General features: G+C 48.2%; 1 protein-coding gene across 1 annotated transcript; it reads left to right on the top strand.

Annotated features, from left to right (window-relative positions):
* The first annotated feature begins 4,361 nt into the window (after positions 1 to 4,361).
* LOC123085655 (acetate--CoA ligase CCL3) lies at positions 4,362 to 7,878 on the top strand. Its single transcript, XM_044507325.1, has 3 exons — positions 4,362 to 4,697; positions 5,619 to 6,209; positions 6,698 to 7,878. The coding sequence occupies exons 1-3, from the start codon at positions 4,446 to 4,448 to the stop codon at positions 7,592 to 7,594; spliced, it is 1,740 nt and encodes a 579-aa protein (XP_044363260.1). The 5' UTR covers positions 4,362 to 4,445; the 3' UTR covers positions 7,595 to 7,878.
* Positions 7,879 to 13,222: the final 5,344 nt, after the last annotated feature.

Genomic DNA, 13,222 nt, shown 5'->3' with positions numbered 1-13,222 from the left:
ATGTCCAAGATAGTATATTTATATGTGAAATCTCTCTTCCTTTAATATTCTTTCATGAATTGTTCAAGTGACTAATTCTACGTTTGCTAACTTTCAATAAGTTTGCTACCTATACTTATTCTATGTGAAGTCATTACTCCCCATGGTATAAGCATATGAAACATATATAAATTCAGATTTATTATGTTCAATTATTCAACCATTTACTCATAGGATATACGTGAATCACGTGAGTAAATGACAAACTACTCCAAAAGATAATAGTGAAGGACACTGAGTAGTCAAATAATTAACTAGCCATGGGAGGATTCTTTTTCATTTAATATTTCAGATCCAATTATTCTATTCAAACGACAAGTAAAATTGAAAATACGCTCCAAGCAAAACACATATCATGTGATAAATAAAAATATAGCTCCGAGTAAGGTATACCGATAGTTTTGAAGACGGAAGAGGGGATGCCTTCCGGGGCATCCCCAAGCTTAGGCGCGTGAGTCTTCCTTGAATATTACCTTGGGGTGCCTTGGGCATCCCCAAGCTTAGGTTCTTTCCACTCCTTATTCTCCTCATATCGATATCTCAGCCAAAGCTTGAAAACTTCAATCACACAAAACTTAACAGAACTTCGTGAGATAGGTTAGTATGATAAAGAGTAAACCATTCACCTTGGTACTGTCAAAGACAAAGATCATAATTTTTCTCACACAATTCCTACTGTATCATATCATTTATACAATTTATATTGAGAAATATAAGTCATAGAAACTAAAAAACAAGCAAACTATACAATGAAAACAAAATCTGTCAGAAACAGAACAGTCTGTAATGATCTGAACACTAACCATACCTCTGATACTCAAACAATTATGAAATAAATTTGTGGATGTGAGGAATTTGTCTATTAATCTTCTGCAAAAAGAATCAACCTAATCTCACTCTCCAATAAAAAATGGCAGCAAATCTCGTGAGCGCAAAGTTTCTGTTTTTTACAGCAAGATCACATTAACTTTCATCCAAGTCTCCCCAAAGGTCTTACTTGGCACTTTATTGAAACAAAAACTATAAAAAATTATTACTACAGTAGCTTAATCATGAGAACACAAAAAACATTAAGGGTAAATATTGGGTTGTCTCCCAACAAGCGCTTTTTTAATGCGTTTTAGCTAGGCATGATGATTTCAATGATGCTCACATAAAAGATAAGAATTGAAACATAAAGAGAGCATCATGAAGAATATGACTAGCAAATTTAAACCTAACCCACTTCCTATGCCTAGGGATTTTGTGAGTACACAACTTATGGGAACAAGAATCAACTAGCATAGGAAGGAAAAACAAGGATAACTTCAAACCTTTAAGCACATAGAGAGGAAACTTGATATTATTGCAACTCCTACAAGCATATATTCCTCCATCATGATAATTTTCAGTAGCACCATGAATGAATTCAACAACATAACCATCACATAAAGCATTCTTTTCATAATCTACAAGCATAGAAATTTTTCTACTCTTCACATAAGCAAAATTCTTCTCATTCGGAATACCGGGATCACTGGTTCCTAGAGTTGACACTCTTCCAAACCCGCTTTAGATGATAGTATTATTCATACTCAAAAAGATATAAGTGAAGTTCATGGAGCATTCTACAATTAATATAAACTAACCAATGTCCAGGCTCAAAATGTATAAGTGAAGCACACGAAGCATTATATAAAACGATACTCAAAAGATTTAAGTGAAGCACAAAAGGCAATTCTATAAGATCATACGTAAAATATATAAGTGAAGCTCATTAAGTATTCTATAAATTGATGAAGAGGCATCTCATACTAGCATGGTTATTAAATAAAAAGAAAAACACAAAGGACACAAATCATGTGAACAAAACAAAAACCGAGGTGTACCGATAATTGTTGAAGAAGAAAGATGAGATGCCAACCGGGGCATCCCCAAGCTTAGATGCTTGATTATCCTTAGAATATTTATTTGAGGTGCCCTGAGAATCCCCAAGCTTGAGCTCCTGCCTCTCTTTATTCTTCTCATATTGATAGCTCCTCGATCTTCGAACACTTCATCCACACAAAACTTTAACAAAAACTTTGTGAGATCCGTTAGTATAATAAAGCAAATCACTACCTTTAGATACTGTTGTGAACTCATTTTAAATTTATATTGGTGTAACATATACTGTATTACAACTCATCCATGGTTCATACCCTCCGTTACTACTCATAGATTCATCAAAATAAGCAAAGAACACATAGAAAACAGAATCTGTCTAAAACAGGACAGTCTGTAGTAATCTGGAAGTTTACTAAACTTCTGTGACTCCAATAATTATGAAATAAATTTGAAAATTTGAGAAATTTATACAGAAGTAATGTGCAAAACGTTTCAGGCCCATTTAAATTTCCAGTAAAAAATGTAAAATCACGCGCTACAGCCAAAGTTTCTGTTTTTGTTCTGCACATAGTAAACAAGCAATTTAATCATCCTGAAACCAAAGCTTGGCACATTATTTTTATAATACAATGGATATATACAGGGGGATAATTATTTACAGAGAAACTTCCATAAAAAATTCTACATTATTTCCGTGAGCATGAACACAAGTGCTCAAGGTCGACCCTCACTTCTTCAATGCATAACTTTCCAATCACTTCTCCTTTTGAAAAACTTTTTAGGAATGAGAGGCAAGTAATAATTTTTTTTGTATTTTCATCCTTTAAATTATTCTTTTGTATGTTTCACCCATAAGTAAACAAAAATGAAAAATGAAAAATAAAATCTACTTAGTGAAGAAAGCAAACAAGCACACACGAGAATATCAACCCCACGCTATTGCTCCCCGGCAACGGCGCCAGAAAAGAGCTTGATAATCCCCAAGTGCAAGGAATCATTGTAGCAATTTCCAAAGGTGGAAGTGATAAGTATGGAGTGTCGAACCCACAAGGAGCTAAAGGTAAGATCAATATTCTCTCAAGCCCTATCTGCCACTGATACGACTCTACGTACACCGAACGTTTGCTTCCAACTAGAAACGAGAAATAAAACTATGTTGTGGGTATGAAGAGGATAACTTTTTATGATATCGGAGAGCTAAAATATAAAAATAGGTGCTGTTATCATGAAGTTAGAATATATTACTAAATATTATAAATAGCGAGTGTGAAATAATTGTGGATCGGTGTGCGAAATTGTCCTAGTCAATTGTTAATAAGACCGGTAATCACTATTGCAGTTTCATATGAGGGAGAGGCATAAGCTGACATACTTTCTTTACTTGGATCATATGCACTTATGATTGGAACTCTAGCAAGCATCCGCAACTACTAAAGATCATTAAGGTGAAACCCAATCATAGCATTGAAGCATCAAGTCCTCTTTATCCCATACACAATAACCCCCTTACTCGGGTTTGTGTTTCATTCACTCACCAACCCACTATAAACGAATCATGAACGTATTGCAACACCCTACAACGGGAACCCCTCACGCTTGCGCGACACGGAGGGCACCATAGGACAGCATCAAAGTAAAACATACAACTCATATCAATCTAGATCATCAATCAACCCAAAGACAAAAGATATCTACTCAAAACATCATAGGATGGAAACACATCATTGGATCATAATATGTGGCATAAAGCACCATGTTCAAGTAGGGATTACAGCGGGGTGCCGGAGAGTGGACCGCGTAAAAGAGATGAGGATGATGATGATGATGGTGATATTGATGAAGACGATCACCGCGGCGATGATTCCCCTCCCGATGGCACTCCGGTGCCACCGAGAGAGAGGAGGAGAGATTCTCCCCCTTGTGCTTCCTCCTCCATGGCCTCCCCCCTAGATGGGGAGAGGTACTCTGCTAGCAAGAACAAGTACGGAGATATTGTGTTCCCTTGTGTGATTCCTCGAGATGGCTCAAACTCTTCAAGTTTCTTCCCATTAAACATGACTGAAAATTTGACAGTAAAGACCAATGACATTACTATATTCACCCAAGTTTCGCTGTGACCATACCTTCCATCTCATCCGCATCCTCGAAAAGTTTCTGCTTTTTTGAGAATTCTCGCATCAACCTACGCACTGACTGACGGAGTGATGGGTCTTGGAAGTACGGCCCGTGGGCCGTGGGCACTGCGTGTTCAGTGTTCAGTGATTCTGTTTAGCCCATTCCATGAAGGTGGCGAAATCCAAATTAAAGTCTCTCGCCTACCACACGCGTTCGATCCTCAGCGTCCGCCCCTGATCGGACGGGCGTCGAGGCGTGCAAGCCGTTCGCCGATCGTACCCACCTGGACACTTTCTCGAACTATAAATGGCCCTGGGCGGCTCGTGCTGTCACTCACACCTACACTCTCGTCCCACGCTTTCGACACACTCCCGATTCGTCGCCTTCGTCTTCTTCCTAACAGAAGGAGAGCAGACCAAGAGAGGATGGGGTCGGAGGGGCCGGGGCATGGGTTCGGATCCGGGGCGGCGGAGCGGGACATCGACGATCTCCCGCGGAACGACGCCAACTACACGGCGCTGACGCCGCTCTGGTTCCTCGAGCGGGCCGCCCTGGCCCAGCCGGACAGGGCGTCCGTCGTGCACGGCCCGGTCCGGTACACCTGGGCCGAGACCTACCGCCGGTGCCGCCGCCTCGCCTCTGCACTGGCGCGCCGATCTGTCGGCCACGGCTGCACTGTAAATTTCTATCCCCTGTTCCTAATTCCTAAAGAGTTGGTAGATATTTTGTCCCTTGGGCAAAAAAAGCAAGCACGAGAGAGCTGATTGTGAGTCGGGGTAGATTCTGTGTTGTATGACCTTCATCCAGACTTAGTGTTTGATTTTTAGTATATATTTTGGAGGAATTCGATCCTATTTGGCACCCTGTGAAACTGAAACCTTGAGGATCAAATGGATTCAGTTAGTAAATTGTGGGGCGCTTAACGGGAAGAAGAACCATACTGAACTGGATTTCTTGTCATATTTATAGTCGGAGCCATGCTAGTGTTTCTTTTTTCTATATAATGGGAGATACGATCCACTTACTAATGTAAACTTTTGTTCTACTTTTGCGGGGCACTAAGAACTGCAGGAAGTTTACCTGTCATTTCCAGTAGGATGGAAACATGGGACCTCCATAGTTCGAAAAAGAAACGAAATGAAAAGAACAAGTATAAGACGAGCACCGTCACTGTTTCCAAATTAATGGAAACATATGCTCATACCTCCACAAGGTGCTCCTGATATGTTGCCAAAAAAGGGTGCTCCTTACCAAACACTAGTTCAGTAGCTCTGCTCATCAAAGAAAACACGGAACCGTCACTGTTTCTGGTCAAATAGGATAAGCTTATCTCTTTCTTGTGTTGAGCGTCTCTGTCCAAGATATTATTTGTAAGTCTGTTCAGACTATGAAGGTTATACTGACGTATCTTTCCTGCAAGCGCCAAAGAAGCATGTGGAATGATGGTTTATTTTTTGTTTGCCAAGTCATAATTTGTACCAATACCTGCTACTATTTTTTAACTGTATTGTGATTTTATATGGTTCTGCATATTGCAGTGGCTTTTTAAGATTTTAGGATTAGACAGTAATTATTTGTTTTTCTACTTGCTTGATTAGGTTGCTGTGATAGCTCCAAATGTTCCGGCAGTGTACGAAGCTCACTTCGGTGTTCCAATGTCTGGAGCTGTGGTGAACTGTGTAAACATCCGGTTAAATGCTGAGACGATCGCGTTCCTTCTTGATCATTCCGTGGCAGAAGTTGTGATGGTGGACCAAGAATTCTTTACCCTAGCCGAAGAATCCCTGAAGATAGTATCAGAGAAGAAGAAACAGAATTTTCAGCCTCCAATCCTAATTGTTATCGGCGATCCAACATGCGAACCTAAGTCTCTACAATACGCTCTAGGACAAGGGGCCATTGAGTATGAGGAGTTCCTGAAAACCGGTGACCCAGAATTCAATTGGAAGCCACCTAAGGATGAATGGCAGAGCATTGCCTTAGGTTACACTTCTGGGACTACTTCAAGCCCAAAAGGTGTCGTGTTGCACCACCGTGGCGCCTACCTCATGGCGCTCAGTGTTGCTATGGTGTGGGGAATGCCTGAAGGGGCTGTTTATCTGTGGACTTTGCCTATGTTCCATTGTAATGGTTGGTGTTACACCTGGGCGTTGGCTGCCTTCTGCGGAACCAGCATATGTCTTCGTCAGGTACGTTAAAGATCTGTTCTATCATTGGCAGCTGCTTAAATTAGCTTTGTAATGTCTGCAAATTGAGCTAATTTTGATGAATGCTATGTTAATGCTGGCTGAGCTAATAATAGAGGTTATGTTATTGGAATGCACTCCTTACTCATTGTTGCCAATTATTAAATGCAAGTTATGGTAGAACTGCCAAGTTGCACAGATAGAAAATTGCATCCGACACACCCAAAAAATCCACCTGCTGGGAGGAGTATGTAGCAAGAATGGAGTACATCATCTCTCACCCGTTGATATTTTAGACTGTTCTAGAATGCATTTCTGGTACCAAATGTGTTATCCAATTATGCGAACTTTATTTCAGCCTTCTAATACTAAGTAACATGAATATCACTTGCAAGAGTAAAAAAGGCACAAGAAAAACAACTGTGCAATACATTCATTCCTATGATGCTACCTGTCAAGTTTGATTCTCAAGACCCATTGTGCTTGTGCAGGTGAGCACAAAGGCTATATACACTGGAATTGCAAAACAAGGAGTGACACATTTCTGCGCTGCGCCGGTCGTCATGAACAACCTCATCAACGCTCCTGCAAGCGAGACCTTCCTGCCACTCCCCCGTGTGGTCAATGTAATGCTGGCCGGAGCCGCCCCGACACCGTCGCTTCTTGCGGCGCTCTCTATCCGAGGTTTCCGTGTCACCCACACTTACGGTCTGTCTGAGACTTATGGCCCGTCGACCTTGTGCGTGTGGAAGCCCGAGTGGGACGACCTGCCGCTGGAGGAGCGCTCCCGTCTGCACTGCCGGCAGGGCATCAGGTACACCGCGCTGGAAGGCCTGGACGTGGTTGATCCGAAGACGATGGTCCCCGTCCCGGCCGACGGCAAGTCCTACGGGGAGATCGTGATGAGGGGCAACGCCGTGATGAAGGGGTACCTGAAGAACCCCAAGGCCAACGCGGAGGCGTTCGCGCACGGCTGGTACCACTCCGGCGACCTCGGCGTGAAGCACCCCGACGGGTACATCGAAGTCAAGGACCGGATGAAGGACATCATCATCTCCGGCGGGGAGAACATCAGCACCCTGGAGGTGGAGAAGGTGGTGTACATGCACCCGGCGGTCCTGGAGGCCTCGGTGGTCGCCAGGGCCGACGAGCGCTGGGGGGAGTCGCCCTGTGCCTTCGTTACCCTCAAGGAAGGGGCCGGTGGCTCCGACGAGGTGGCGCTGGCGAACGACATCATGAGGTTCTGCCGGGAAAGGATGCCGGGCTACTGGGTCCCGAAGTCGGTCGTGTTCGGGCCGTTGCCCAAGACGGCGACGGGGAAGATCAAGAAGCACGAGCTGAGGGCCAAGGCCAAGGAGCTTGGCCCTGTGAAGAAGAGCAGGATGTGAGCTCCGTTGCTGAGATACATATAGGAATAGTGGACCGTGGACGCTAGCGCCATCGTGAATAAAGGTTATGCTCTCGGGAAATTCCTTAGTGAAGACTTGTCTGTATAAGAAATTCAAGCACTCGATAGGGCACGAACACGAACAAGAGGGAGATATAACACGAACTCTGCTTATGTGCTCCGCTGTGTTTCGTTGTTCAGATAAAGACCTCATGGCTTACGCTGTGTAGCCTCTTCTAATCTTGTGTGATGTGCAAAGACCAAATGGAGGAGGTTGTTGTGGTCGCTTGAGCGTGCAGTTCACCTTTTTGCCTTGACTTCGTCCCACCAAGCGCCCCGTTTTCTTAGAAACCGTATATCAATTTGAATCGTTTTTTTTTGTTTTTTTTTGCCGAAGATTTGAATCGTGTGATGAGTACCAACTGTAATGCCCAGGCGGATCCCGATCTAGAATTGATGATGAGGGAGGAAAGAGCAGAGTAGGTGAGAGGCTTGGAGAAGGGGGAAAGGAGGACTCGATCAACACTCGCTGCCTCATTCGTCTTGTGAGCCGTACATATGTAGCTGCCCCACTGGGCCACCCTTACAAGGCCGCAGCCTAATCACAAACCCACACACGCACTCGACCCAAGCCCAACAGTGGGTTGCAGGTTATAACTGAACTGCACTTGTTAGTCCGCTGCAGGTGCATTAGCAGCATTTGCAGGCGTGACATTGCCTCCCTCTTGCGATGCAGACTCCTCCCAGATGCAAGCGGATGGGTACCGATGACGAAGGACGTCGTAGTCTTCCCAGGTTGTAGCCGATGGTGGCATGTTTGCCCATTGAACTTGCAGTTGCACCACCGGGGCATCCCCTTTCTTCATCATGCGCCATTGTAGAATTGTCACTGGTTCGGTTTGCTCTCCGGCGAGGTCCGGTACTCGTGGCAGTTCAGAGAACACCGGAGTATAGTCAGGAGTAAATGGCTTCAATTGAGAGACGCGGAATACCGGGTGGATGCTGCTGTTTGGGGGAAGTTGCGGTCGATACGCCAGCGTGCCAATGTGTTCTGTCACCAAGAAGGGACCGAAGAACTTGTAGGCGAGCTTCTTGCAGGGGCGATTGGCGACAGAGGACTGTGCATATGGCTGCAGCTTGAGAAGGACTTGTTCGCCAATGTCGAAGGCTTGTTCTGCTCGGTGTCGATCCGCTTATTTCTTAAAGCGAGCTTGGGCACGCGCCAGCTGTGCGCGCAGCAGGTCCGTGTGTGCAGTCCAGTCCAGGTCGTCGGATGCCGCGTCGCTGGGGAGCGCGACGCTCAGGTGTGGTAAACCCCCCAGGTTGGGCTCTCTGCCGTACAGCGCCTTGAAGGGAGAGCAATTCAGGGAGGCGTGATGTGCCGAATACCAGAACTCCGCCGCTGGTAGCCACTTGCGCCATTGCCACGGCGTGTCGTGGACTGCACACCGCAGGTACATCTCCAAGCACTGTTTGACGCACTCGGTTTGGCCGTCCGTCTGGGGGTGGTACGCGGTGGAGTAGAGTAGTTTGGTTCCAGCGGCGGCGAGCAATTCGCGCCACATTGTCGCGGTCGGAGACGATCGAATGTGGTACACCATGGAGCTTGATGATGTGCTCCCAGAAGGCGCGAGCGACCTGAACGGCGGTGAAGGGGTGACGAAGCGGCACGAAGTGCGCGTACTTGGTCAGCCGATCGACGACGACCATGATTGCGTCAGAGCCTTCAGACTTCGGCAGCCCTTCCACGAAATCCATGGTCAGCTCCTGCCAGGGTTCCGTGGGAATTGGAAGGGGTTGGAGCATGCCGGCAGGGTGCGTGTGCTCGTGCTTGGCGTGTTGGCACACGGTGCACTGCCGGACGAAATCTTTCACGGCACGCTTCAGCCCGTGCCAGGCGAACAGCTTGCGGACGCGGTGGTAGGTGGCCGTGGCACCGGAGTGATCACCCACTGCACTGTGATGGAGCGCGGCGATGAGTTTGGTCTGCAACGCAGAGTTTGCGCCAATCTAGAGCCGGCCGCGCTGCCTGGTGACGCTGTTCTGCAATGTGCGGCCTTGGTCGTCGGTGGTGGTGACCGCGAGCTTGGCCAACAGCTCTTGCGCGTCAGGATCAGTTTCGTATGAGTTGGCCACCTCTTGGAGCCATTGGGGCTGGCACAGAGAGAGAGCGTTGAGCGCGAGAAGATGGCCCACGCGGGACAACGCGTCCGCTGCTCCATTGTCGACGCCTTGTAGCGGAAGGACAACTGTAGCCCCACCAGCTTGGACATGGCTTTCCGCTAGAGGTCCTTAGCCAGCTGCTGATCTGCAAGCGCACGCAAGCTCTTGTGGTCGGCGACAATCTCGAACGGAGCGCGCTGCAAGTACGGCCGCCACTTGTCAATCGCCATCATCACCGCCAAGAACTCCTTGTCGTAGGTGGACAACTTCTGATTCTTGACGCCTAATGCCTTGCTGAGGTATGCGACAGGGTGGCCGTTCTGTGTGAGCACCGCCCCCACGCCGGTGTCACACGCATCAGTCTCGATCGCAAACGGCTTGGCGAAGTCGGGGAGTGCCAGCATGGGCGTGCTCACCATGGCTTGCTTCAGCAGCTCGAACGCTTGTTGCGCCTTGTCGTTCCAGGCGAAACCTTTCTTCGTCAGGAGCTGGGTCAGCGGCTTCGCGATGATGCCGTAGTGGGGATGAATTTGCGGTAGTAGCCGGTCAGGCCGAGGAAGCCGCGGAGCTCGGTGGTCGTCGTGGGCACGGGCCAGGCCTGCATGGCGCTCATCTTGGTCGTGTCGGTGGCGACCCCGTCCTTGGAGATCACGTGCCCCAAGTACTCGATGCCGGTTTGCGCAAACGAGCACTTGGATTCCTTGGCGAAAAGCTGGTGTTCGCGGAGCAGTTGCAACGTGAGCCGCAGGTGCTGCTCATGTTCCTGCAAGTCAGTGCTGAAGACAAGAATATCATCGAGAAATATGATGATAAACTTACGAACGTATCGCCCGAAGACAGTGTTCATGAGGCACTGAAAAGTTGCAGGGGCGTTGCACAGACCAAATGGCATCACTCTGAAGTGATAGTGCCCGTGGTGAGTTTTGAAAGCGGTCTTCTCTTCATCCTCCTCGCGCATACGGATCTGATGATATCCAGCATGTAGATCGATCTTGGAGAAATAGGTGGCACCGGCCAGTTCATCCAGCAGCTCATCCACGACCGGCAGAGGAAATTTGTTTTTGACAGTTGCAGTATTCAGTCGTCTGAAATCAACACAAAATCTCCAGCTACCGTCTTTTTTCTTAACCAACAGAACTGGTGCAGCGTAGGGGCTCATGCTGTGCGCAATGATGCCAGTTTTTAGCATGTCCTGCACCTGCTTCTCAATCTCGTCCTTCTGAGCAGGTAAGTAGCAATATGGCTTTGTATTGATAGGAACAGTGCCTGGTTCAAGGTGAATACCATGGTCATACTGTCGACGAGGCGGTAACGTGGTGGGTTCGGCGAACACATCCTTGTATTCAGACAACACTTTCTGAATATTTGGTGGAATTGGTTCCGGGACTGCTTTATCTGCCCGCTCAACTGTAACCAGGACTGCAGTCCAGATGTCGTTAGCCACTTCCATGCGATGAAGTTCATATGCATCCAATTCTGTGATTGGTGGGAGATCTGCGGTTTTGACGCCCTGAAGGTGTACTGTCTTCCCTTAGTTTGGAACGTGATCGTCTTCAGTTGCCAATGGCAACTCATGGGACTGTGTTAGGCCAACCAATCCATGTCGAGGACTCCATCGCATGCTCCCAGTTGTAGTACTTTGAAATCCGTGTGAAACGTGTGTCCAGGCACCTGCCATCCCAGTTGCCGAACGATCTTGTTGCAGTGTAGCCGCTGCCCATTTGCCACTTGAACTGACACTGGTGGTAAGGCCTCTGTTTTTGCTGCCACGCGCTGCACAAAGGAGTCGCTGATGAAACTGTGTGAGCTGCCCGAATCCGCTAACAACAGCATGTACTGATCTCCCACTTGTGTGTGCAGGCGAATGGTAGATGGGGCTTCTTCTACTGAAACTGCATGTTGCGAAATTGCACAACATCCAAGCTCATGGGCGACAGGCGGGTCCAAGAGTTGCAGAGCATGCACTGTGTCGTCCGATAGGATCTCTCCAAAATCCCCTACTTCGATCATCAGTATTTGACCGGTGCGCTTGCACTGATGCTCGCGTGAATACTTGTCTCCACAGCGGGAACAGAGGCCGTTGGCTCTTCTGAATTCTTTGAGCTGCCGTTCTCAAGCGTACTCGTTGCCGCCTGGACGAGGTTGAGCGCCTGCGCGAGCCTGTGTAGCTGCTGCAGGTGCGGCTGGAGGTGGTCGCCCCACAGGAGTGATGCGGCTGCGTGGTGCTCTTTGTTTTTCCAGCTCTTCCTCTTGAATGCGTACAAACACAGCAGCTCGGGTAATGCTGGTTGGGGCTTGTAACCCGACGCCCAACCGCAGTTCATCCTTTAGTCCCAACAAAAACTGAGAAATGAAGAATTGGGTGCTCAGTGTTGGATCCAAGGAAAGCAGATGATACATTGAGGTTTCGAATTGCTGACGGTACTCCTGAACACTGCCAGTCTAACGCAGTTGAACGAGATGATGCATCTGCGCCTCAAACTCTTCGGGGCCAAATTCTGCTTCGACATCGGTTCTGAATGCTGTCCATGACATAGCAGGGTGTATCTGTCGATATGCTTGTAGCCACATCGCTGCGATTCCATCCATGTACAACCCCGCTGTTGTGACCCAATTGTGTTGTGGCACTCGGTAGAGCTCGAAGTACGAGGTGCACCGATCAAGCCAGATGCATGGCGCATCGCCATCGAAACGGGGAAAATCATGCTTGGGCGGCTTGGTGTAGTGGTCGTTCCAGCGATGTTGCTCGTACGCGGTTGGCGAGTGCTGGAGCAGGAGCGGGGGACCGTGGTTGACGAGGCGGGCAAACGGAAGCTGCGCGGCGCCCTCTGTGTAGAGTGGTGGAGGTGGTGGTGGGCGAGTCGTTGGTGGTGGAGGGGGCGGCGCTTGACTGGAGGATCCAGAGGCCGACGTCGTTCCCGTCACAGATGTGCCTGGGTCGAGCGGCGGAGGGGACTTGCGGGCCTCGTTCACATCTGCTTGCGTCAGATCTATCTGCTTGGCCAGATGCTTGAGCTCGTTCGAGACCTGGTCATTGTAGACGACCTGGGCTTCGTGACGCTCGTCCGCCGTCTTCTGGTTGGCGTCGAGGCGGCGGATGACGGACTCGAGCAGGGTCTGAAGCTTGTCCTTCGTCTCCGTCATCGCGTCCAGCACGCGACGTGTCTGGGCGGAGGGTTTGGACGGCGCCGTGATCGCGCTCCGAATCGAGGCGAACCCCAAGTAGGATTTTGAGTGAGCTTGCCGGGGCGGCTCGCACCTGGCTCGGTGGATGTTACCGCTCGATCTGGAGGATTAGCGAGCAGCGGCGGCCGATCGGAGAAAAAATTCTGGAGGATTTGTGGAGGCTCTAAGTACCACTGTAATGCCCAGGCGGATCCCGATCTAGAATTGGGGATGAGGGAGCAGAGAGTTGAGTAGGTGAGAGGCTTGGAGAAGGGGGAAAGGAGGACTCGATCAACACTCG

Source organism: Triticum aestivum, chromosome 4A, assembly GCF_018294505.1.
Source record: "Triticum aestivum cultivar Chinese Spring chromosome 4A, IWGSC CS RefSeq v2.1, whole genome shotgun sequence".
NCBI classification, from domain to species: domain Eukaryota; kingdom Viridiplantae; phylum Streptophyta; class Magnoliopsida; order Poales; family Poaceae; genus Triticum; species Triticum aestivum.
Note: the sequence above shows the minus strand (reverse complement) of the source record. Positions and strands in the feature narration are given on the sequence as shown.

Excerpts from the sequence above, each read along its gene's own strand:
- LOC123085655 (XM_044507325.1), top strand. The coding sequence starts at position 4,446 with ATGGGGTCGGAGGGGCCGGGGCATGGGTTCGGATCCGGGGCGGCGGAG. Across the intron at positions 4,698-5,618 it reads CTGTCGGCCACGGCTGCACT|GTTGCTGTGATAGCTCCAAA; the intron begins GTAAATTTCTAT and ends TTGCTTGATTAG. Across the intron at positions 6,210-6,697 it reads CCAGCATATGTCTTCGTCAG|GTGAGCACAAAGGCTATATA; the intron begins GTACGTTAAAGA and ends GTGCTTGTGCAG.